The sequence below is a fragment of the Panthera uncia genome, chromosome D4, assembly GCF_023721935.1.
Source record: "Panthera uncia isolate 11264 chromosome D4, Puncia_PCG_1.0, whole genome shotgun sequence".
Classification (NCBI taxonomy): domain Eukaryota; kingdom Metazoa; phylum Chordata; class Mammalia; order Carnivora; family Felidae; genus Panthera; species Panthera uncia.
Window position 1 is genome coordinate 10,111,431 of NC_064807.1, and position 26,735 is coordinate 10,138,165.

At 46.3% G+C, this 26,735-nt stretch overlaps 1 protein-coding gene across 2 annotated transcripts in view; it reads right to left on the reverse strand.

The window, feature by feature from the left end:
* DMRT1 (doublesex and mab-3 related transcription factor 1) overlaps window positions 1-26,735 on the reverse strand; it is a 108,760-nt gene that overhangs the window by 50,850 nt on the left and 31,175 nt on the right. For both annotated transcript variants that reach the window (XM_049645851.1, XM_049645762.1), the window contains exon 3: window positions 13,495-13,778. In XM_049645851.1, coding sequence (XP_049501808.1) covers window positions 13,495-13,778 — 284 coding nt within the window. The remainder of the gene's footprint in view (window positions 1-13,494; window positions 13,779-26,735) is intronic.

Here is a 26,735-nt window from a genome sequence, read left to right on the forward strand (position 1 = left end):
CAAAACAATTAAGACAGAAAAAAAAAATTAAATCTTTTAAACTTGTGTTGTTCAATTGGTTGTTTTCTTTTCATTTTATTTTAGTTTTTTCAATTGCTTGTTTTCACCATCTGCGTCTGGGTGCCGATAGAACAAAGTTTACCCCTTGGAGAGTATTTTCCAAAATGCAGCACTCTGACCATCTGTGGGCCCCCAAATAATTCAGCAGGTTGCAAGCAGCACTTTTTAAAAATAATAGTATGGAAATGAATGGAATGAAACAGAGTAGAACAGAAATCTGGCAATTCACTGTGCACAGTATGAATAAGAGGTGCTGTATGAAAAGTTTCATTTTGTGTTTACATGTCTGTGTAAACATATACTGGGTCCCAACGTAAAACATTTCTTACTGTGGGTCTCCACCTAAAATGCTTGAAAGGCATTGATTGGTATATAAACCTGGTGAAAGGAAGCAAGGACTTTCAAAACTAGGTACCCGGGGGCCCCTGGGGGGCTCGGTTGGTTAAGTGTCCGACTTTGGCTCAGGTCACTGGTCTCACAGCTTCCAAGTTTGAGCCCCACGTCCTGCTCTGTGCTGACAGCTCAGAGCCTGGAGCCTGCTTCAGGTTCTGTGTGTGTGTCTCTCTCTGCTCTTCCCCTGCTCACGCTGTGTCTCAAAAATAAATAAGCATTAAAAAAAAAATACGTACATATAAGTAAAAGCCCAATTTAAAAAATGGTTCCTTTTCCTACAACCTGGAAAAATTCAGATGCATTTAAGGGGACTCAGAAAACAGAGAGGAGAGGTCTGTTTGCAGATAGTCTCTGGCCACAATGAGCCCAGTGCTTCCCTCATTTTCCCAAACTACACATCTATGCAGGATTATCTAGTTCCTGAGTCAACACTTACATCCACTTTGATTCACAAATCTAAAACACAAACCTTGACTTTCCAAGTGAAGTCCTACAAAGCCAGACAGAAATGCATCATTTACATAAAAGCTGATAGAAAATACAGCTTCAGTAAAGTAGCTGGTGGAAAAGGGCAGGAAAAGGTCTGTATTTTTATTTCGGGGCTGATAACCAGCCAGAAAGAGGACTCTCTGTCTTCTCTAACATGTCAAGTCTCTGGAAGCGTTAACAACACTGCTTAAGAAAAGAACTGGGGGCCTGTGATAGTGATATTCTTCAAGTAACTTTCTTGAGAAAATGTTGCTTCTTGGCCACAGAACTAATGGACTTTCAGAGGAAGAAAGTAAATTTATTGAGAGATACTACAGAGACCTGTCCTGTTTTCTCCTGAGTCCTCAAAGTAAAATAATCATTAGCATAAGAACTAACTGCTCAGAGGGATCAAGTAACTCGTTTCCACTCATAAAGGGATTAAACAGAGAAGCAGGATCCAAACAAAGCAAATCCGCCCTGGAAGCTTCTACACTAAACCTCGCTTGCTTTTCCCACTTTAAATTAAGATGTCTGCTGATTATGAAGATCTACTCACTCACTGCCTTTGCCTTTTACCCGTTCTTCCTGTTTTCACTGCTCCAAGATCAAATACACTTTTTTTAAGGAGGGAGTCTGAAAATAAGAAAACATGCCTATAACCACACATTCAGGAACTTCGATTTTAGGACGGAAGCAGTAGAAGCGTCCATATCTGTTCCCATTTGATGGACAAACTTAATTAACCTTTGCTACTGTGTTCCAACCTACTGTTTTAGACAAAACTGGTGACCCACAAACAATATGTTACCATCAGAATCTCAACAGCGGTGACACCAAGAGATATAGCCCTATCAGCAGTATCGGGAAATAAGCCACTTGGATTAGCTGCTCTAGGAAATATGGATTCTATTCATGTCACACATGAGCTGTCAGAAACATTAGGATACTTTTAGCATAAATCAGCAGTGTGAAGGGTATCTTATGAGTGCTGAACATGATAGACGGCTTGGAGGGCAAGGGGAGACCGTCTGGGGCCACCTGCTACGTGTAAGCACGCACATATACTCACATACTCTGCCGGAGGTGGTATTAGAAATTCAAACGCAGGCTGGTGACGGTTGAGGGGCATACCCAACTCACGGGGGTTAGTGGCACAGGACGGCCCCTCCGGAAGTATGATGGAGAGCCCACCTCTAAGTAACCAAAATGACACAAGAAGGACCAAAAATCTGTTTCCCTAAAGCACACAGAAGGTGGGGGAGGGGTGGCAGGATAGGACAGGATGCGGAGCCATAAAACCATGCTTAAGGACCAGATGTTTAGTCATTTCGATTTGGTTAATACTGTGAAGACAAAGGAGTGTCCACTTTCTCTAATGTCAAGACTCTGAAAATACTATTTAAGATACGCTATAACCAATGAGGTCTCATGAGACCTATCATAAGACGTTAAGAAAACACTGAACAGCTCTCAAGGCTTCTTGCAAGGGAAACCAAGAAATGCATATTGCCCGCTAGGAAGGCAGAGATACAATGGGAGCGGACGTGCCTCTACAGTCAGGTAAACCCCAGTTCAAACTCAACCCGCTTTCCCCCGCTTAGCAGCTGTGTGACACCAGCAAGTGACTTGTCTCCCGGAATGTCCGTTCCATTTCCTCATCCACAAAAGCAGAAGCAATCCCTGCAGGCTATGTTAAGGGTTAAGCGGGACAGAAGATATGAAAGCTGTCCCTGTGACATCTGTCCTGTCACGCCTACACCCTCCCTTCCCCCAAGGGGGCGTCCCTCTGTGGGAGCATCGGTGGGACAGTGGTGGTCACACTCAAGGACCCCACTTTTGGGATGCTACCAAGTAACCTTGAGCCCTTTCACAGGTATGCCAGGGACGTGGTCACAAAGAGGGAGACAGACACACCCCCGGATGACATACTTAAGTATCTTAAGTACATAAAACTTTTGCTCGGTATTCAAAAGAAAACTCCATTCTCTCAATTTTTTCTACTTTTCAAATCTTAAAAAGTTGAAAATCTACCTGTTTCCTACATAGCCACTGTTACATACAGAGTGAGAGAAAAAGAGAACAAAGAATGTTCCTTCAGGTTTTTAGAGTTTAGACCATTACTCAAGACAGGAGATTATGTGTCTTCCCTTCATTCTCCCGGGATTGGCTGATAAGAACTACTAACTGCCCAAGATAACGCTTGTGAGAAGGAAGGTGATGAAAAGGTGTGAAAAACAAAACAAGGAGGTCAACCCTTTTGCCCTGTTTCTCAATCTTCCTGTGAACCCCCCTTCCCGGAGGGTGTGGATGGCCAGGGTGATGTCCACAGAGTACGGGGAGCAGCCTGTCCCGAGCGCAGGCAGTGAGGGGGTCTCCTCTCTGCAGAGGATGTTTAAAAAGTAATGAAACTCTGGGGTGCCGGGGCCGCTCAGTCAGTTAAACATCCGACTCTTCATCTCAGCTCAGGTCTTGATCACAGGGTTGTGAGTTCAAGCCCCACAAAGGGGTCCGCACACAATGAAACTCACTAAGTCAATCTGCTCTGAACTGTCACTATCCGATGGCAATTCCGAACAACAGCAGTGATGAAATCCTGGCCTCACCCCACCCTGCCCCCGGCACACCACTGCCCGGGGACCACATCACAGCCCTCCCCAGACTCCTCCAGACTCCATCACAGCAGCCATCAGAGAATTGCGTGTATCCTAGTTCCCTGCGTGCTAGTACCTGGGGGGTGAGGGAGTCTAGCACAGCACACAGCTCCGGGGGCGGAGCTAGTATTCAATACATGAATTGTAACGAATGAGTGAATGAATTTCTCCTACATGCTCTGTAACATGATGGAGATTTCTCGATGGTAATTTTTTTAAGATTTTATTTTTAGATAATCTCTACACCCAACGTTGGGTTCAAACACATGACCCCAAGATCAAAAGTCGCCATGCTTTACCAACTGAGCCGGCCAACCAGGTGCCCTAGAGAGTTTTCAAAACCTTAGTCTTTTGACCCTTCTACTGCCATATTCCTAATATGGTTTTTTTAAAAAATAGGGCAAACCAGCCTCTGTTATGCATTCCCCTGATTTTGGTCTTTATTCAATTAATGAGGGACACTTAACCAGCCATGTACAAAATTTGTCTCACATTCACATCTGCTTCGGGGAAAAAAAAAAAAATCAAAGCTACCAGGGAAAACATCAACAGATAAGATTTTGGCCACTGGCCCAACCAAATCAAATCTGAAAGCTTTCAAAAACTGTGATCTAATTATCTGGTTTTCAAGCAGATTACAGAATCCCCAAATGATGTATTATTTACTAACTTGATGCCACTGTGTCAGAGATCAGGTTGTGTAACAATCTCGCAACAGACTGATCATGTATTTCTTTCTGCCTCCGACTGAATAGGGAGTAGTCCCCGGGTATGCCAGTCCATTGCAAAGTTCTCCAACTCAGTCCGGACCAGACTGAACTTATAACAGAAATGTTGCACCCCAGGGCTCCTAAAACCCGAGATGACACTCCAGCTGGATTGTCTGGATGCCACTGGACCGCTCCAGCCAGGCTGAGAAACAACCCATCAGGATGTTCAGGACCAACCCTGGCCCAAGATATTCTCAGAGTCAGAGCCGTCTGCCTCGGGGCGCAGGTTTCCAGAGCCCAATTCTGCTTTCTTCTGTCAATTACACATTTTCAACCCAAATGCTCAAAAGGGCCTGGCCCGTGCCCTGCTGAAGTTAGGAGAGATTCCTCAGCTTACCTCTTGCCATCTGTCTGGCTTCAGCATCTAGAATGCCCACCACCTCCCTCAGTTCTGTCCCAGACCCAGGGCCCCCCAGCAGTACTGTCACTGTGGCCCCAATTCCTACAAATGAATGCCCTCGCGGAGGGATCCAAAGCAAGCAAGCCATCAAACGTTCATCATCTGTCAAACAAAACCGATTCTTCGAGTAAGGATGTAATCGACACCAGCTGATGGTCGTCAGAACCATCGCTTGTAATCGTCTAAAACGAGACCAAACAGCAGCTCCTTTGTGAAAGTGCGTGTGAGCAAGGTGGCGGTTTAGAGGCCGGGAGACAGGACTGCCCTCATCCAGGCTGCAGAGCTCTGGGGAGTCTCAGGAGCACCCCCCCAACTGCTGCTGCCGCCCTCAGTGCTGGTGGCCAACAGAAGCTTGCTCCCCTCAGGATTGGGGGCGTGTTGTAAAGGCAAAGAGCACTGGAGTCATTATTTCTCCTTGAAAGAGAAGAATCTCAGGAAGAAGTGTGCCGCACAGGAGGAAGTTATAAATACGGCCAAGGTGTGACAGGCCACTTAAGGGAAAGTTCATAGTAGAGGCCATGTGGGTCATGTGGGCTCCAAACCTGGAGAAGCCGCACACCTTCCTTTCACCGGCTTTAAACTTTCTGAGGTGTGGGGCGCCTGGGTGGCTCAGTCAGTTAAGCCTCTGACTTCGGCTCAGGTCATGATTTTATAGTTCATGAGTTCGAGCCCCATGTTGGGCTCTGTGCTGACAGCTTGGAGCCTGGAGGCTGCTTCATGTTCTGTGTCTCCCTTTCTCTCTGCCCCTCCCCCTCCTTCTCAAAAATAAACATTAACAAATAAAATCCAAACTTTCTGAGGTACGTAGTAGACTTGTATGTTTTCTGAAACAGAAGATTCTCCAAGACCGGCCCTCCAACCCAATGGAGTCCTCACTCCAGTGGACAGACAGCAGGGCCTACTTGGGGTGCATGGGAAGGGGTCCCACAGAATGCTGGGCATTCACAGGACTGCTGTAAAAAGGAAGAAAAAGACCAAAGCACTCTCCCTGTAAAGAGTCAAGCTGAGCATTAAGTCGACACAATCGCTAAACGAAGCAGATGAAGACCCCGGGGAACTTTGCTGTTGTCATGGTGACACAGTGACAGACGTTTCCAGACTCTGTCTGGACTGCAGAGACTGGCATGATGTAAAAGGGAAAGAGACGGGGAGGGGTAGGGACGGTGCTGCTAAGTGAGGGCATTTGCACAAAAAGAAATCCTGCCGCCTAATAGGATTTTATTTTTACAAAATGTTAGAAGAGCAGTCGCAATAAAAACAATTTTTTTAAAGTAAGCTCTGCACCCAATATGGGACTTGAACTCACAACCCTGCATGCTCTTCTGCCTGAGCCAGTCAGGTGTCCCTAAGAGCAATTTTTTAAATTGAATAGCTGAGCTTTAAGAAAAACTCACTTGGCCTGGGGCACCTGTATGGCTCAGTTGGTAAGAATCCGACTTTGGCTCAGGTCATGATCTCATAGTCCGTGGGTGCGAGCCCCCGTCAGGCTCTATGCTAAGAGCTCAGAGCCCGGAACCTGCTTTGGATTATGTGTCTCCCTCTCTCGCTGGCCCCTTTTCCCGCTCATGCTCTGTCTCTCTTTCTCTCTTGCTCTCAAAATAATAAACATTAAAAAAAAAAAAAACTCACTTGTCCGTCCTTATTTTCCTCATTCCTCTGTAAAACCAGCACAGGTAACATCCTGCACAGATGATAGTGAACCGCTAGACACATTCCCAGTAAAATGAGGAACAAGAGGACACCAACATCCACGGCTAGTATCCAAACTGAGTATCATGCCAACGACATGTATCAGAACTGGAGGTATACAGGGGAAAACGGCAGTACCAATATTCTTCTGTATCTGACCCAGATACCCCAAAATAAGCAACTAGAAAATTATTAGAATTACAGAGATCACAAAAGTGGCCAGATACAAAATAAGTATACCCCATCATAGCAATGGAACCTGTAACACTTTCTAAGTTTTAGTTTAACTTATTTATTCGTATTTTGAGAGAGGATGCACGCATGCATGGGAGAAAACATGCACATGCGTGGGGGAGGGGCAGAGAGAGGGAGACAGAGAATCCCAAGCAGGCTCCATGCTGTCAGGTCAGAGCCCGACACAAGGCTCGATCTCACAACCCGTGAGATCACAACCTGAGCTGAAATCAAGAGTGGGATGACTTAACAGACTGAGCCGCCCAGGCGCCCTGAACCCATTAACACGTTCAGTCAACATAAGCTTACATCTTTCTAATTCCCCTTTAAGAAACCTAATAAAGGGTGTTAGCGTTTACAGGCCAAGGCCATTACCGTATCTATTTTAATTACCTTTTCCTAAGGTAAGAAATTACTTTAAATATTTTAAACTATATTTGTTCTTATAGACTCTTGTGTCTGCTTGCAAACTTTGTCAATTTTTCTTCCCAGAGAAAAAAGGCAGTTAGTGTCCATCCACCAACAGACAGCGGCCAATAACCATCTTGCTCGCAACAGGGAAGCCTAGGCGAGATTAACCTGCTGGCACGTTTGGATGACAGTTTGGAGCAGACAGCCTTGATCACAAGGCTCTGTAGAGAGAGCACGTGAGCAAAGGCAGACAGCCCGGCTGGGGTCTGGCTCTCCTATAACCAGCTGTGTTCCTCAATCACTTCAACTTTCGCAGCTCACAATTATCCAGGAATCTGAGGTACCCTGATGCACATCATCCTGGGGTCCCTGACAGTACAGCTTGGTGGTCGAAGCAAACCCAGAAACTTATCTGAAGTCTGCTTCATCTTAAAAACCAAAATGGTGGTGCCTGGGTGGCTCAATCGGTTAAGCGTCAGACTCTTGATTTCAGTTAAGGTCATGATCTCACGGTTCGGGAGTTTGAGTCCTGCGTCAGGCTCTGTGCTGACAGCACGAAGCATGCTTGGGATTCTCTCTCTTCCTCTCTCTTTGCCCCTCCTTCCCTCTCTCTCTCAAAATAAATAAATACACTTAGAAAAAACTGAAATGGATTTTGCATTCTACTGCCTTCTCTCTGATATGTTTTTTAAATTTAGAAGTATCTTAAAATAATTACTATTACTTATAATTGTCTCCCTGGGAACAAGAGCCAGGTCTGAGCCACCTGCAGCCCCTCCAGGACCCTCCAGGGCTGCTGTCCCCCACACAGCACATGCTCCAGAAGTCACTTCCTCTCAACCTTTTGGCTAACAGGTTGTTCTCATGCTGAGCAACGCTAATGAAAAGAGGAAGCAGTGTGGAAACAGGGGCCCCATCAGGCTGCTCGCTGTGGGACAGAGAATATTATATGGTGGCTTGAACTGGCAGGGGCTTTTGTAAGACCCTGCCTGATGCTTTGGCCCCAGCCAATCAAATGTACTAGAGCGCCATCCCAGGAACGCTCACAAGGGGGCGCCTTCTCTGTACTCCAAGTCCAGATCCCAGGATCTGGTTTCCTTCCTGCCTGGAGCTCAGTTTCAAATCCAGGGTTACGGAGAGGATCCCCAACTTTCTGCCTCATTTTCCAGGTGGTAACAGCAGCCTTCCCCCAAGACCTGCTTTTCCCATTTTTGTCCGCTGGTTCAGTGGTAGGTCCCTAACACATAGCAGAATGCCCATGAGTGTTTATTTAAAAAACAAATGCATCCCACTAGGCACGTAATCATAAGTGGGCAACCCTAAAACAAGACATCTCAGACTGAGCCCAAAATCACTACCAGAAGGAACGAAATCACCTATGTTGTCATTTTGACCACACCCGAACCGTGAGCAGCACGGGAGTCTACACATCTGGAGGCACCAGCTTCTGAAAGGCCATCGAGAGGTTGCCAGCCAGAGGGGCTGAAAGGAGATCCCAGGTACAGCTTCGAGTCCTCCCGTATTTATTTCTGCTCCCTTGATATGCACCTCTCCCTTGTCAACCTGGTACAACATGTTTATTTAAGAGATAATGTTGCCGTGGAGGAGTGCACAAGGCAATAAACAGCTTTTGCAGGCAATTAAATGCAGAAGTGAAATTGAGCTGCTGGTCAGTGGAACCAGCCATTCATCGTGAGTCTGTTCCAGTGTCACAAATGTTATTCCTGTTTCACAACAGGACAGGAATCTATGATTGGGCCACAAATCTCCAGAGGCTGGAGGCAGACCAAAAGCGATTAAAGCAGTTCTCCGCATGCAGGGCATTAACACGAAGGAGTCCTGAGCTTCTGGGATGCGGACCCAGCACGCTCTTCTATTTCCTTTAATAGATTTCGCACTTAGTAGGTGCTCTGTAATTATCTGTGGCTTGCTTGATTTTATAGGGACACTTACCGGAAGTCTCACCTTTACAATAAACTCAATGGCTACTTCTTGGCAAATAATTCAATACCCTCCCTATTACCTTTAAAAAATTAGGATTATCCCCACTTCCATCAGTTTTTCTAGGAATCAGAAAGGAGCTCTTGGTTGAAGAACATTCCCGCTGTTCCCCCACCCCCACCCCCCCACACATGGATATACCCCACAGTAAGGGGAGGGGGAGAACTAACAGAATGGGGTCTTGATCCAGTGAGGAGTGAGGAAGGAAGTCAAGACAGTCTCTGGAGGAGATGTGCCAGGGTCAGACCAAGGGAGGAGGCAGTCAGGAGGGACTAGCACAGTCTGGCACACCTTCCACAAAGGAGATGAAAAGCAGGGTCACAATCAAGGGGGCACCCCCATGCCGTCCTCCCCTGGGAAGCTTCCAGCAGGAGGGAGCACAAGAGCAGAACCAGAGCACCCTCCCAAAACAGGGGGGCTGGGGCCCAGATGGCTGTTCCAGACGTTTCTGCCCTAACAACGTGGTTAAAAAGTGAGCCCTCTAGGGGTGCCTGGGTGGCTCAATAGGTTAAGGCTCTGACTTCAGCTCAGGTCATGATCTCACCGTCCATGAGCTTGAGCCCTGTGTCAGGCTCTGTGCTGACAGCTCGGAGCCTGGAGCCTGCTTTGGATTCTGTGTCTCCTTCTCTCTCTCTGCCCTTCCCCCACTCATACTCTGTCTCTCACAAAAATAAACTAACGTTAAAAAAAATGTTTAAAAAAAAGCGAGCCGTTTTGTTCCTTAGTAAGAGCAATAGCGCTTACTAGTTGTAAGTATTATGTGTAGGCATTCACCATTTAACTAATACTTCTTCATAACACACACATCATAAACATGTGTTGCACCATTATGATTTCTGTCTGTGCTTCTGGTTTTCCATCTGCTGAACAGAACACGTTTTTCCCCAACCCTGAAAAAATTATTCCACGTACGTTCATATTTGGTCCATACTCACACGTCACAGTCTTTTAATACTAAAATGCACCCTACGTATACCCTATCTTGTCACAAAGGGGATCTGAGATCGCTAACTAAAATACATAGCAGCGGAAGGCTGAAAATTAGATAGATCTAACAAATGATCATTAGCGAAAAGAAATAACCGCAGTCAACATGGGCATAGCACTTGCTGGTGTGCCCAGAAACGTCTACAGGCACTAATCACCTCACTCTAGCTGTTACACTGCCAGATGTATGCAGGCAACAATTCTCTGAAGGTGGTACCGTGCCCACTTTACAGACCAAAACAGGGAGACGCAGAGACAATTTTGCGTTTTGCCCCAGGCTTCACAAACATTTAAATGCCAAGTCAGAAGTGAATATGGATCTTCCAGTGTTCTCCTAAACCAACAGACCTGGTTTCTAGTCCAGGCTCTGCCATCAACTATCTGTGGGTGCGGAGTAAACCCCTTCAGCTTCAGACCTCCGTTCTCCCTGCACCAGGATGGGGTGAACTGGAGCTTCCCAAGACCCACTGCGGCTCTGATCGCCACTAGACTGATGGTCACCTGCCATTCTGCAAAGTGATGGCTTATATACCTACGTTGGGTCTTGCACTTAGGAGTTTATTTCCAAGAGAACTAATTTTTGTGGGAATAACAACAGGGCTGTAAGTCCAGCTTGTGTTTGTATCTGGTTACGAGGTTAATCCATAGACTAACACAGCGTCAGACTGAGGAGGGATGGAGACGCCACGCGGTCAAGCCCCTCATCTCAACTGTTAGGATCATTTTCCAGGTTACACGAACACTGCAGGTGTGTCTAGATATGCTTTCCTGAGAAGCACATTCACAGGAGATTTGCAGGCAGATTCCAAAAGCAACTTTCAGATAGCAGGGAATTCAGCATATTTTAAATGCTATTGCCAAGATGGCATATTTCAGGAAAGCTTCGGAGGCCCCATTCTCAGCCATCCGAAGTAACCACACGTCAGCACTGTTCCAGAAGTTTCTGCATATTTCCAACCTCCACAAGGGAGGAAAGAAAACCGGAAGACGATTCCAAGGAGACCCTCAATGTACAGCAAAGCACTTAGGTAGGAATTCTAAGCCCTAAAGAACTAGAGAGGACCTTGGTATTTATATTGATGGCAGTTTCCATGGCCCGACCCAGTGATAACCAAACACTGCTGAGAAACACCGTGGAACCAGACAGATCCACATTCAAACTCCAGCTCTCTTGTGCGGTGGCTGTGTGACCATGGACAAGTCAGCCCTCTGGGTCTCAGTGTCCTCACATGTAAAAAGCAGGCAACACAATCTGCCTCCTGGGCCTTGGAGGAAGACTCACCGCTCAGCAAATGCTGGCTGTCATGACTGGTGCCATTACTAACTAAGAGGAAGGGGCATCAACCACAGTAGCAGAGAAGGATCTATTTCTGCAAAATAATTTGTTCCATGAGAATATATTACCAACAGTGACTGGAAATAAAAGGTCTTAAGCTCAGCCTTCCAGGAAGACAAACTATATGTTAAATGATGCCTCGGCGGGCGTCTCTACCTCTCTCCGTAAGTGGCAGTGCTAAAGACAGCATGAACAGCATCAAAACTGCCTGTCCCCCAGGACTAAGAAAGTCTGGCCACGATTTTTCCTCCAGGTGTGGGAACCTGCCCTCCGGAGACTCTCTCCTTACACACAGCACCTGAGACATCTGTCCAAGACCAGGCAGTGATGCTGGTCTGCTGTCTCATATGCCAGCTCAAGGATTCTGACAAGGAGACGTCTGACTTTACCGGAAAGCTCACCAAGAGTTGCCTGCCTTTCTCTCAGGAAACAGTTAAGTTTTTTTTCCCCCCTCATCCTTTTTCTCATAGGCCAACAGGTTCACAGAGCTGTCCTACTTTTATCCTTAAAGCCTAGAAGTAGCCAGAAAATCAGGACGCTCCAGCGCTAGTCCCTGCCTTGTGGGAATCTACAGGATGCACTGGTGTTTTCAGAACTGCAAGATACTTCTTCTTCCTTGCAGAGAGGAGAGCTTCTGATGGAAATCAGCCCAAAACCCGCCCCCAAGAATTAAATCCAGTTGGCACTTTGAAAGGCCTGTAGGGGTCCTGGTTGAAGATCTGTAAGTCATTACATTCCTTTACACTCACATTACCTCTGAGTTCTCACACCCATATGCGTGAAGGCCTCTTTTTTTTTTTTTTTTTTAAAAGCTTATTTATTTTTGAGAGAGAGAAAACATGAGCAGGGGAGGGGCAGACACAGAATTCAAAGCAGGTTCCAGGCTCTAAGCTGTCAGTTCGAGCCTGACACAGGGCTTGAACTCATGAACGGTGGGGATCATGATCTGAGCTGAATTCACAGGCTCAACCGACTGAGCCACCCAGGCGCCCCTGTGAGGCCCTCTTTTTAACAAGCATGGTTCTGAAAATAAAATGTGTGGCAAACTTACAAAAATGTGTATCCCAGGGGACTAGGGTGGATGTATTAACAGGCTGAAGAAGTCTGACTCCTAAGGGGAGTGAGAGAACCCAAAAAGCGGGGGAGCTTGAAAATTAACTATTTCCTCACACCTAAAAAATACAAAACGGGATAGAATCGCTCAGAGGAAAATTTCAGCTTACATTTTTAAAAAATGGGCATAAGAAGGTCAAAGTTTTGCCCCGAACTCCCAGATATGTATGTCCCATTGTGTTGGAATCAAAGCCCAGTTGAGAAAGCCTGCGAGGTAAATGTACCCCAAATAAGAACCGTTCTCCCTGAATTGTAACATCTATGGCTGCCGGAGGCTTGCAGGTGGGGAGTGCTGGCTCTCATGCAGCCACACTCCCCGCGGCGTGGTAACCCAGCTCGTGGACGTTTTCAGTGCCTTGAAATCCGAGGAAACGGTTACAGCTGAGGAAGCAGAACAGCTCTAGAAAAACACTCCTTCCTGACAATGCAAAATGTTTTGTTTTACCCCCGTGTTAATCTACAAGCTCTTGATCGCACACTTAAGCATATGAAAGATGACCTTCATTCCCAGCTAAAAAAAGCACCCAATTTGGCCCAGAACGACAGGGACCTAATTCGTTTTCTTACCTTGCTTCCACGTGAGCACACAGGTGATACCACTCGTCCCTTCCAGGGTGCAAATTCATCACTAAGATTACTGCCACCCAGAAGGCCGCACCCAGCATTTTCTAAGCTGCTCAAAGAAAGTGGGGACGAGGCTACAGGAGGAGGTGAGACCTCACACAGTGAGCCCCTCGTGAATCTGCCTCCGGCCAACTGGGTATTTGTGCAAAATGATAGTGCAAAAATGAGAGAAGTGCAAACACACACAAGTGTGATCCCTTCACACGTTACAATTCCCGCAGCCGACCCGGGAGAGGGAACTTTTTTTTTTTTTTAACACCTCTGGCATAACGTGCACACATGTGTGCTGAGCTGGTCGTTGTGTGTGCGTGTGTGTGTTCTTGACAGATCCAGTCACTCTGGGCCACGTCTTACCTGCCACTGGTTTCCCGGCTGACTGGGCACGTAGGGTGCCGGGAGGCTCCGCAGGCTGTTCTTCACAGGGGACCCCCCGAGGGGGTTTCCCACGTCCCCGGAAGAGGAATCCGCGGCCAAGGCCATGGAGTACTGCGGGTAGTTGTACAGATTGTTGTAGTAAGGGAACAGAGAAGGCTGGTAAAAGCTGCTGTAGTAGGTGGAGTCAGAAACCAGATCAGGTGTGTTCTCCATGTGCCCTCTGCTGGTGACGGCAGGAATATCCTGGATGACCATGCGTCCCTCTGGAAAGGAAAAGACCACACGGTATTCACATGGGGGTGCACAAAACTCTACCTCTCAACCCTGGCAACGTACGGCCTTCCTCATCTGCAAAGCTACAGAGCAAGGCTCTGGAACACGCTGCTTCCTCCCACAGCCAAAACAAGGGACACGTCTCTAAGGCTGGCAAAACTGGGGACACAGCTGGTAGCCCCCTGCAGATGACTTATTTTCACTGAGAATACCAAAAACATTTTAGTGACATAAAGCCTGGGCAGGCCTAACTTCGACCCAGAAAATTCTACCCCAATGTTAGGAAACTGGAGATCAAATCTAGTTAACTTGGCCGTCGGCATCATTTTTACAACAAAATGAATTGTACTTCACTTTCAACGAAGTAATAAAATCCCAATGCTCAAACTATGGTAGCCACATCGATATATCAAAGAGCCAAAGCAAAAGGCTAAGAGTTTAAGCACACATTATTTCTTTAATTTCCTCCCACACCTGACACTGGACTCTTCACAAGTCTGGACAATGGTATAGACCAGGGGTAGACAAACTTCTTCTGTAAAAGGTTAGTAACGATTTCAGGCCATTCAACTGCAGAATGCCCAGATTGCTGAGTGGTCATGTTACAATAAAACTTTATTCACAAAGCCAAGCAGTGGGCCGAAGCAGCCTAAAGGCTGTAGTTTTGTCAACCCCATGTCTAGATTTTAAACTGTGTCGATTCATAAACAAGCAGACTCCTAAGTCCTCTCTCCCATGGACATCCATCACGCCATGTTCTAAGAGGGGGTCCAGGAGCCTGAGATGGCTGCAAGGTGTCAGGATGCCGCTGCCCGGGGATTCTACAGTCTGGGGTGAGACATGTGATGGGATTACAAATACCAACAAGGATTATCACACAGGAATAGCCATAGACTTTTATGGAAATCCAAAGGCTGGAGAGAGGACTTGGAGCCTAGAAAGGACCACAGAGACCTTCAGGAAAAAAACACTGCATCCAAGCTGAAGTGTAAGGGAGGAGCAGAGAAAGGTGAAAAATAAAGAAAGTGTGGAGAAAAGGACAAGGAGGACAAAGGCATGGGAGCGGGAAAGCGGGAGGAGGGCGTGCCAGCGAGAGCTGGACAGGGCAGCGCAGCGAAGCTGAAGAACTGGGCGCCCGAAAGGGAATGAGAGGCTGAGCTGGAGCAAGGGGCGGGGAAGCCTCCAGCCAGCCCTCCAGACCCTGCAGCACGTGACGATTTCTGGGCCAGGAGCAGAGGGTCAGCACTGAGTTCCAGAGTGAGTGACCTGAGGGCAAGCTTAGGACAAGCGAAGGGAAGAGAGACCTCAAGTCTGTGAAAGCAGCGAGGGGCCTGAGCTACGGGCAGGGGCGCAGGACTCAGCAGAAGTGGAGGGGCTGGCTGGACTTCCATCTGGAAGGGAAGGAGAATGCCGGAGGAGGCACGTGGCCGACCTGGGGGAGAGTGGGGAGTCTGGTGTGGTAGGAGAGGGAGGCGATGAGTTCTGTCGCATCCACACGCTGGAGACACTTATAGGCGATGAGCGAAGGTGGGAACCGGCAAGTGCACTCGGCAGAGAAGAGGCTGGAGGAGACCTGGGAGGGGTTCTACCAGCCTCCGGGGAGAGGGGGAGGCAGTTGTTACCAAAGAGCGAGTTCTGGGAGAAGAAAAGGGAGCCAGGAGTGGAGCTGGGGAGAACCAAGGAGAGAACACAACATCACACAGGCCAAAGTTGATGTGGCTCCTGGAAGGTCCAGCATGCCTTGTCAACTGCTGCCAAGGGATCAAGCAAATCAGTTCTAGAAAAAAACCAACAGAGGGCTAGGTCTTCAGGGCCTGGAGGGTTTTGCAGGAGAGGGAGGAGCGAGTAAGCAACGAGGAAACAGACCAGCTGGGCACAAGAGCCTTCTCTTCGCCAGAACGTAGATGGAGCAAAAGCAGGCACCGGGGCTCCGGGCTCACTGGTGCATCCCCGAACCTAGCACACCGCGGGACACGCGGTGGTCAATTATGTGCCCGAACAGATCGACAAGTCCCGGTTTTCCAAGTAGCCAGGCCTCAAAATAAATGTGAGGAAGAAACAGAAGCTCCCCGGAGCAAGAAAGTGTCATTTCATTTTTAACCCACAGACAGGGGTTGAGCACGCATAGGTGGGGGGAAGCCGGTCGACGGAAATTCCCTGCAGAGTCAACACGTGGCCCAGAGCAGGTGCTCCGTGTGTCCACTGGCCGAATATGGGAGGAAAAGAGAAGATATGCAGGCGGCAAGCTGTGGAAGGGACTTTCACAGCCCCACCTTAATGTCAGTGCTAAAGTGTCCTCTCTCTGAAAGGATACCAAATCCATCCACCTTGGTGCCCTCCCAACGTTGTCAAGCCACTATTTCATTATATTTCTTTCCTTCCTTCTCTCCTCTTCCCAGCTAATGAGATGAGACATTCCAGTTCCATTACTCCACACCGCATGTGGAGAAGGCACCTGCCCTCCTCGCCTCTTGAACTCTCCAGCTTTTTCTTATTTTAAACACCAATTTCGTGCATAACAGGTGGTTTCCAATAGCGAATTCTTTTGTGTTTAATGTTGTCTCTTCACTGTTTTCCTCATTACTTAAGCAATACAAATTTTGTGAAAATGACGAATTATACGGGTGTCTAAATCAGGGAAGGAAGGAATGACACGGGCTTCACCACTCAGTCACAAGCATTGGTGGGACATCCACGTGTAATCTCACAGACATTGAGGAAGGCATTTCCGATGCTTATCTCTGTCCTTGCAGCGGGGAAAAAACAGATACCCCTTCGGACCTGCCCTTCAAAAGCAAGGTCCTCAATTAAAAAAAATATACATTAGTAGGTAAAGAATTAAATAGAAGGCCAAGGGAGGCAGCTGGGTGGCTCCAGTCAGTTGAACGCCTGACTCCTGATTTCCCCTCAGGTCATGATCCCAGGGTTGTGGGATGGAGCCTGGTGTCGGGCTCCACACTGGGCATGGAGGCTGCTTAGGATTCTCTCTCTCTCTCTCTCTCTCTCTCTCTCTGTCTCTCTCTCTCTCTCTCTCAATCTCTCTCTGCCCCTCTCCCCTGTTTGCACTCTCTCTCTCTCAAATAAATTAAAAACAAGAAGAAGAAGAAGAGGAAGAAACCCAAGGACACCAGGATTCTCAGATTAGGACACAGGTTTGTGAATTTCCGAATCACACCCCTACTCAGGACCTTTTATCAGGCCTCCGTTTTATCCAGCAATATGATGTCAGTAATAATTCTCAAGGTAACAAGAGGATGGCTTCAACAAACTGCATAGGGAGCCTCTAGGTCAGGTCAGAGCGAGGACTGGTTTTGCTACAGCTGAGTATAATCAATCAGCTACTGATGCCATCACTTTCCCACTTACTCGGTATTTTATTTCCTCTTTCAGATTATATTGACCTTGAAGAATAAATTAAGAAACACACTGGAAAAGTTCTGTTTCCTACCAGTATTTAAATAATAAAAACTCTTTGAGCTTTCTAAGAGTAGGTGCCTAAGGATTTTACAATCCTAAGATGTTTAAGCACTCTTGAAAAGTGACATTTTAAAAAGCTCTAGGGACCTGTGGAACTGCCACACCCTGTATTTTGTAAACCTCAAATTGTATGTTAAAGTTCACATCAAAACTCTTGGTCCATGTTCAAAACAGGTTTATGAGCCCCAGCCTCTACGTGCATGCCACTGATACGTGGAAATTTCCCGAGGTCGAAATAAGCATCCATCAGTTGACAGGTGTCTCATCCAGTGGAGTTCTCAGTGTGGCCCTTGAATGGGCAGCATCAGCCCCCCCTGGGAACTTGCAAAAGCACACCCTCTTGGACCCCACCACACCCACTGAATCAGAAACTCTGAGGGGTGGGTGGGCCCAGCAGTCCTGAGTTTAACAAAGTCCTCAGAAGGCTCTGATGCACTCACAGATCGAAACTCACCGGTCTACCTGGAAGATTGCAAACAAGTGCTTCAGAAGCTATCCCCAAAAACGTGACCCCTGACCGCACTGCTGTGACACTCCTGCCTGGCTATCCCACAAGAGCATGCAGATAAATACCACCTCCTCCAAAATCACGGCAGAGCTCGGATCACAAGTGGTGTGCATACTGCTGCCTAACCGTTTGGACGCTCACGGGCCACACCCAGGCTTTCTTCATTTGCTCTAACCACAAAAGTTTAATTTATTTAAGTGCTTTTTCCCTTCGAAAAACTGAAATATTCCACACAGGGCTTCTGGAAAACCAAGAGGAGCGGGTAATGCAAAGGACATTTATTCTTTTTTTTAATATGAAATTTATTGTCAAATTGGTTTCCATACAACACCCAGTGCTCATCCCAACAGGTGCCCTCCTCAATGCCCATCACCCACCCTCCTTTCCCTTCCATCCCCCATCAACCCTCAGTTTGTTCTCAGTTTTTAAGAGTCTCTTATGCTTTGGCTCCCTCCCTAACCTTTTTTTTTTTTTTACCTTCCCCTCCCCCATGGTCTTCGGTTAAAGTTTCTCAGGATCCACATAAGAGTGAAAACATATGGTATCAGTCTTTCTCTGTATGACTTATTTCACTTAGCATGACAGTCTCCAGTTCCATCCACGTTGCTACAAAAGTCCATATTTCATTCTTTCTCATTGCCAAGTAGTATTCCATTGTGTATATAAACCACAATTTCTTTATCCATTCGTCAATTGAAGGATATTTAGGCTCTTTCCATAATTTGGCTATTGTTGAAAGGGCTGCTATAAACATTGGGGTACAAGTGCCCCTATGCATCAGCCCTTCTGTATCCCTTGGGTAAATTCCTAGCAGCGCTATTGCTGGGTCTTAGGGTAGATCTATTTTTAATTTTTTGAGGAACCTCCACACTGTTTTCCAGAGCGGCTGCACCAGTTTGCATTCCCACCAACAGTGCAAGAGGGTTCCCATTTCTCCACATCCTCTCCAGCATCTATAGTCTCCTGATGTGTTCATTTTTGCTACTCTGACTGGCATGAGGTGATATCTCAGTGCGGTTTTCATTTCTATTTCCCTGATGAGGAGTGACGTTGAGCATCTTTTCATGTGCCTGTTGGCCATCCGGATGTCTTCTTTAGAGAAGTGTCTATTCATGTCTTCTGCCCATTTCTTCATGGGATTATTTGTTTTTCGGCTGTGGAGTTTGGGGAGTTCTTTATAGATTTTGGATACTAGCCCTTTGTCCGATAAGTCATTTGCAAATATCTTTTCCCATTCTGTTGGTTGCCTTTTAGTTTTGTTGATTGTTTCCTTTGCAGTGCAGAAGCTTTTTATCTCCATGAGGTCCCAATAGTTCATTTTTGCTTTTAATTCCCTTGCCTTTGGAGATGTGTTGAGTAAGAAACTGCTGCAGCTGAGGTCAGAGAGGTTTTTTATTGCTTTCTCCTCTAGGGTTTTGATGGTTTCCTATCTCACATTCAGGTCCTTTATCCACTTTGAGTTTATTTTTGTGTATGGTGTAAGAAAGTGGTCTAGTTTCAATCTTCTGCATGTTGCTGTCCAGTTCTCCCAGCACCATTTGTTAAAGAGACTGTCTTTTTTTCCATTGGATATTCTTTCCTGCTTTGTCAAAGATTAGTTGGCCATACTTTTGTGGGTCCAATTCTGGCGTCTCTATTCTATACCATTGGTCTATGTGTCTGTTTTTGTGCCAATACCATGCTGTTTTGATGATTACAGCTTTGTAGTAGAGGCTAAAGTCTGGGATTGTGATGCCTCCCGCTTTGGTCTTCTTCTTCAAAATTACTTTGTTCGGGGTCTTTTGTGGTTCCATACAAATTTTAGGATTGCTCGTTCTAGCTTCAAGAAGAATGCTGGTGCAATTCTGATTGGGATTGCACTGAATGTGTAGATAGCTTTGGGTAGTATTGACATTTCAACCATATTTATTCTTCCAACCCATGAGCACGGAATGTTTTTCCATTTCTTTATATCTTCTTCAATTTCCTTCATAAGCTTTCTATAGTTTTCAGCATATAGATCTCGTACATCTTTGGTTAAGATTTATTCCTAGGTATTTTATACTTCTTGGTGCAATTGTGAATGGGATCAGTTTCTTTATTTGTCTTTCTGTTGCTTCATTATTAGTGTATAAGAATGCAACTGATTTCTGTACATTGATTTTGTATCCTGCAACTTTGCTGAATTCATGTATCAGTTCTAGCAGACTTTTGGTGGAGTCTATCGGATTTTCCATGTATAATATCATGTCATCCGCAAAAAGTGAAAGCTTAACTTCATCTTTGCCAATTTTGATGCCTTTGATTTCCTTTTGTTGCCTGATTGCTGATGCTAGAACTTCCAACACTATGTTAAACAACAGCAGTGAGAGTGGACATCCCTGTCATGTTCCTGATCTCAGGGGGGAAAGCTCTCAGTTTTTCCCCATTGAGGATATTAGCTGTGGGCTTTTCATAAATGGCTTTTATGATGTTTAAGTGTGTTCCTTCTATCCCGACTTTCTCAAGCGTTTTTATTAAGAAAGGATGCTGAATTTTGTCCAATGCTTTTTCTGCATCGACTGACAGGATCATATGGTTCTTATCTTTTCTTTTATTAATGTGATGTATCACTTTGGTTGATTTGCGATGTTGAACCAGTCCTGAAGCCCAGGAATGAATCCCACTTGATCATGGTGAATAATTCTTTTTATATGCTGTTGAATTTGATTTGCTAGTATCTTGTTGAAAATTTCTGCATCCATATTCATCAGGGATATTGGTCTGTAGTTCTCTTTTTTTGCTGGGTCTCTGTCTGGTTTGGGAACCAAAGTAATGCTGGCTTCATAGAATGAGTCTGGAAGTTTTCCTTCCCTTTCTAACTTCTGGAAAAGCTTGAGAAGGATAGGTATTATCTCTGCTTTAAATGTCTGGTAGAATTCCCCTGGGAAGCCATCTGGTCCTGGACTCTTATTTGTTGGGAGATTTTTGATAACTGATTCAATTTCTTCACTGGTTATGGGTCTGTTCAAGTTTTCTATTTCTTCCTGTTTGGGTTTTGGAAGTGGGTGGGTGCTTAGGAATTTGTCCATTTCTTCCAGGTTGTCCTGTTTGTTGGCATATAATTTTTCATAGTAAGAATAATTTATTCTTGATCTCAAGTTGTATTTTTGTATTTGTATTTGGCTCATTCGTTGGTTATCCTAGAACAACTATGTCCAAAGCTTTGCTTTAGATATAAAAGGCACAAAGAAATATTCACAATGTTTCATTTCTTCTCTTTAAAATTTTTTAAAAATGTTTATTTATTTTTGAGAGAGAGAGAAAGAGAGAGAGAGAGAGCGAGCATGAACAGGAGAGGGGAAGGGAGAGAGGGAGAGAGAATCCAAAGCAAGCTCCAGGCTCTGAGCTGTCAGCCCAGCTGAGACACTTACAAAGCAATCATCTCATTGCCACAATGACAGTATAGGTAGATGTCACCATCAACAAAAGCAGTGGAGATGGGAGCCAGGGTGGAGGGGATTTAGAGATGATGGTGTGCGGACACACTCGAAAGAGAATGATACCAACAGGATCATGAAGGAGGAGAAACACAAGTCCTGTGGCAGGGACAGTGACCAGATTGGCCTGGCCACAGTACACAGTTCACGTCAAGGGCCCACAGGTAATGAGAATGGGAAGCGACCTTGGTTAAAATTGTGGAAGGCCTCGAATGGGGATGCCAGTCAAGGACTTCGGGTTTCTCCTCAAGCTACAGGGAGTCAATGAAGGTTTTCAGAGGAAGCAAGTAACAATAAAAATGTTTTAGGAGAATTGATCGAAGCACCAGAGACAGATCTAAGAGACTAAGGAGGTAGGAGTATAGACTACTCTAGAATAGTCTATTCTGTATATGCATATATGGTCTATAGGCTAGTATACACTAGGCTCGTTAGTTTCTTTTTTAATTTTTTAATTTATTTTGAGAGAGAGAGAGAGGAGGGGCAGAGAGAGAAGGAAAGAAAAGAATCCCAAGCAGTCTCTGTGCTGTCAGTGCAGAGCCTGACACGGGGCTTGAACCCACCAAACTGCAAGACCAGGACCAGAGCTGAAACATAGTCGGACGCTAAACCGACTGAACCACCCCGGCACCCCTATACTAGGCTCTTTACATACTCCAGGCCTGAAGACGTAATTATGAGCGTATCTAGGGAGGTTGTAGTAATGGGGGGAAAAATGCATGAAAATCACTGGCATGTCTTGTTCCGGGCATTCCCTCCAAATGACCAAGTTACACTGCTGATACCTGTCACCCAGGACGCCGGGAAGCCACCGAGCTCCCTTATCAGACACTTGCTGAATTGCTGAGTGACCATGCGACACTCCAGCCTGGAAAGGCACACAGAGCTCTCACCCAGGCTGAGGGAGAGTGAGAACAGAAGCCGCACATGCCCCCTCTCCGACCTCTGCTACAGCAGAGTTCCCAAAGAGTAACTAGAGACATTCCCTTGAACGCTGGGACGTCACCAAAGCTGGGAAGTCAGGCAAAGTGTCACTGATTGGCAATAAACCCAAAGGTAAGATTTACAACTCATAAGCCACAAAACAGATCAACTAACCATACAAAACTTGAAATGAATATGTAGGTATAAATTCAAGAAGCCATTTCCCACGCACCAAACTCTTACTGGGCTACTCTTAACCCTTGTCTGAGTCACAGGGTAAAAAAAAAAAAAAAAAGCAAATACTGACAGCTGGTTCTACAAACCTGAGCTGCCCGCTATGAATTCCTCCTGCTCCCCCCACGCCTGACACACACTGTGACAGGGACATTTTAACTGCACGGCCAACATGACGAAGCACAAAGACAGCGGAAACATCTTAATGAGTTTGCTGAAAATTCTGAAGCTGGATCTCATGGTTTATTTTTCTAGGCTAAACACTGGCCCAGATGACTTCGTGATGGTATTAGTAATAATAGAAAGCACAACAGAACAGGCTTTCTCAAGAGAATGTGGTAGCTTTCTTTCTTTTTTTAATGTGCATTTTTAAAGTTTTATTTAAGTAATCTCTACACCCAATGTGGGGCTCGAGCTCACAATCCCGAGACCAAGAGTCACATGCTCTTTGGACTGAGCCAGCCAGGCGTCCCGAGAGTGTGGTCGCTTTCTTAACCAGCAGTCCCATGTAAGAATTATCAACCTGTAGGTCCTCTGCCAAGATGCCAATGGAAGAGTGAAGCCAGACGTTCTAAGTGCTGGTACTTATGACTGGGTTAGCATTAATTTGTGCTAGAAGGAAAAAAAAGGTCAGCAGGACTGGATTCAACAACTAAGAGTATGCCTGTATCTGGAAAAAATGACCAACGGCATTTGTCTGAGCAAAGACGTCTGTACAGAGGTATTGCCCACAGACTTGATCCCTCTTATTCCGAAACTCCTATTTGTGGCTCTATACGTTTACCTTCCGCACATCCAGTTCTGGGATAAGGCTTCCCAATCCCTCTGCTACTTTTTTTTCCCACTAACATATGCAGCGTGAAATATGATTCACTCCTTCATGAAGGATCAATACCCACACATGATAAATACCCATATCGATCCTGCAGTGTTATATGCTGGTCTCTGGGCCCGTGGCATATTAATAGTAGTTAACCAGTAATTCATTTTAAGGTATGTGAAGGCTTTTTTTCCCTGCTCTTCCTCTAGTGTCAAGATCCCCAGAGCTGTTGCACTTTGAGTCCTTCACAGTCAAACCAAGAGTCTACTCCCTTTTCAATGACAAAACCAAACCCCACAGTTTCCTGTATGAAAGATCACATAGAAAACCAGAATTTATAATTTACAAACAACAAGGCTATTTATGATTCACCGTGAGTGATCCTTGACTTAACTGGCATATACCAAGTTTTTTTTTTTTTTCTTAATATAATTTATTGTCAAGTTGGCTAACACACAGTGTGTAAAGTGTGCTCTTGGTTTTGGGGGTAGATTCCCATGATTCATTGTGTACATACAATACCCAGTGCTCATCCCAACAAGTGTCCTCCTCACTGCCCAGCACCCATTTTCCCCTCCACCTCCAATCAACCCTGTTTGTTCTTGGTATTTAAGAGTCTCTTATTGGGGCGCCTGGGTGGCTCAGTCGGTTAAGCGTCCGACTTCGGCTCAGGTCACGATCTCGCGGTCCGTGAGTTCGAGCCCCGCGTCCGGCTCTGGGCTGATGGCTCAGAGCCCGGAGCCTGTTTCCGATTCTGTGTCTCCCTCTCTCTCTGCCCCTCCCCCGTTCATGCTCTGTCTCTCTCTGTCTCAAAAATAAATAAACGTTAAAAAAAAATTTAAAAAAAAAAAAAGAGTCTCTTATGGTTTGCCTCCGTTTGTTTGAAACTATTTTTTCCCTGTCCCTTCCCCCATGGTCTTAAGTTTCTCAAGTTCCATGTATGAATGAAAACAGATGATACGTGTCTTTCTCTGACCGACTTATCTCACTTAGCATTAATACCCTCCAGTTCCATCCATGTTGCTGCAAATGGCAGGATTTCATTCTTTCTCATTGCCAAGTAGTATTCCACTGTATATATAAACCACGTCTTCTTTATCCGTTCATCACCAGGTTTTATTTTTCTTTGTAATCCCATGCCTTGCTTAGTTCCTGTCATAATTAGTTTCTAGTTTTAAGAGTTACCCACCAGGCAAAATTGTTCACTCCTAAGTCTGAGATCTCAAAATTATCTACCTAACATGTTATGCTGAGTGTTAGGAGGGTACAGAGAAAGTGTAAGTCATTTTCTCTATTCTTGTTTTTTTTTTTTTTTTTTTTAAAGGAAAACCGAGGTCTCAAGATTATGCTCAATGATTGACATGATGATGGAATCAGGATAGCAGGGGTACCTCCCTGGGACAAGAAGGCTTGGCTCGGCTAACTGCTTTTAGCTTTCTTCTCTGCGAGGTCACCCAATGTCCAGAGTAATAGCTCCTGGCATTTCCTAGATTTAGGAGTAATGGAGAAACCCAGAGAGATGCTTCAGGACTCCTCTCCCACAAGGGTGAGAGCCTGGAGAGAGACACGGGGAGAGAGAACATCGTCCTGTGAGCCGTCCCTGGACCCTCTAAGCACTCATATGATCCCAAGACAAGCTCATCATCCTGACAAGGGAACGGGTCGGGTTTCAGAGGGAAGCAGAGTTGGCACAGGGAGAGGCCCAATTACACAGTTGGCAGTGTGCCTACTGTTCCCTGAATGCTGACAGCAAGGAATGAACGAGGGACTTGTCACCGCCACTGTCACCTTCCCCTGATGGGGACGCAATTCATATCCCACACAGGAAACGTGCTGTGTACGAGGCAACCTGTCTGGGACTTTGGGGCACAGACCAAGGCCGTAGTCCTTGACGCGGCAGGACTCATAGGGGAGGCTCCGAACAAACACACAGAAGGACAGACCAAGGCTGTGAGAAAACACAAAGGCTGCGGGAAGGGAGGGCGAGACCAACTCCAGCCTTCCAAGTACAAGTTCTGCTGGTGTTGGCTCACTAACGTCACTCTTGTACACAAAGCATGGAATGTGTTAGAGCCAATGTCGCCTTTTGCCCAAGGAATTTTGCTAAGTGTAATTCGGTCCCGCCAAGTTCAGGTTTCTCAGGGTGAAGGCTTTCCAGAACAATGAACCTGAAGTTGGTCTTGCAAGCCAGATGCAGGTTTTTGGTTCAAAGGTGTGTAAAATATTAATGTGGGAGGCAAAGGGATCTGGAGAGGGAGGGGGAGACAGAGACAGAGGAGGGGAGGAATATCTTGATTGCCAAGCATGACCGCATCAAACAGACCAAGCAGGACATATGGCGGAAATGGAGAAAATACAAAGCGGGAAAGGCAAATACGGGCCTTCCAAGGGACCCAGCCAAGATTTGAAACAGGCCGCCCTGGGGCCACTGAAAAGCCCAGTGAGCCACAAACACGTCCATTGTGTGCAGCAATTCCTGAAAGAAGGCTTCAACTACCTACATTTTGACCTCAAACTTCTAAATGATTAAGTTCTTCTTTCTAGTTTATCTCTTAACTCAGGCAAAAGACCCTGTGGACAAACCAACCCCGATGGGGAATGACATGCCCCCCTGAAGCAACAAGGACAGCCCTGAGCCGGTAAGACCCAGAGGCACTGACCTCAAGACAATGATGGACTTGACCTTCATAGCCCACCTGCACAGACCCATCCGTCTCTGTCCAACACTTTCCTTCGTTCCTTCGATAAACCTGGAAGTACTTCCAGCACTTCTGGAGACAGTGTTTGAGACGCTGGTCCACTGTCTTCCTGGTGTTAGCCTCACTGAAATAAACTCCTGTTTCATCACCACTGTCTCTCTGCCTGTGGACTTCTGTCCACGGCGAGTGTCCACACCTAGTTTGTTTGGGCCCCTCGGAGCCATGTGCTGTCCCACCCCTGCCGGCTCCCATCTCCTGGAATGTCGACAATGAGCAAAGGGCAATCCCTGCCCTCAAAGAGCTTACTCTCTGCTGATGAAGAGCCCCAAGGACAAATCAAGGCATCAGAAAAGGTTTCCATCGAAGAGTCTCTAAAAAGCAAAACAAAACACGTGTATGTCTATCTTCCCAGCAGGACGAGAACGAGGGTACTGCCGGCACAGGAGGTTGGACTTCAGACTCACCCCAGGAAAAATCCTAACTGGATCTGGAAAGACTGGCACTCACCACCCCGACCTCCCACACCCACGCACCTACCCGTGTTCCTATTCCCGGGTTTCTGCTCTCCCTGTGTGTTCCCCCTTCTGCACCCCATCTGTGTGAGCCTCAGGATTCCTGGGGGGGGGGGCACCGAGGAACACGGTTGGCCTGCAGAGGGAGTCTGATATGGAAAAGATGCCATTTCTCTGACTTTGCTAGAGAATGTCTGGTGGCCGTGAAAGCCTATCTCATGGCCAAGAACGTTTTCTGTCCTTAGGCCAGCTCGTAATTCCCTATCGTTGGTGAGATGCCAGAGACAATCTGAGACTCCGTCAACACGGCCAGCG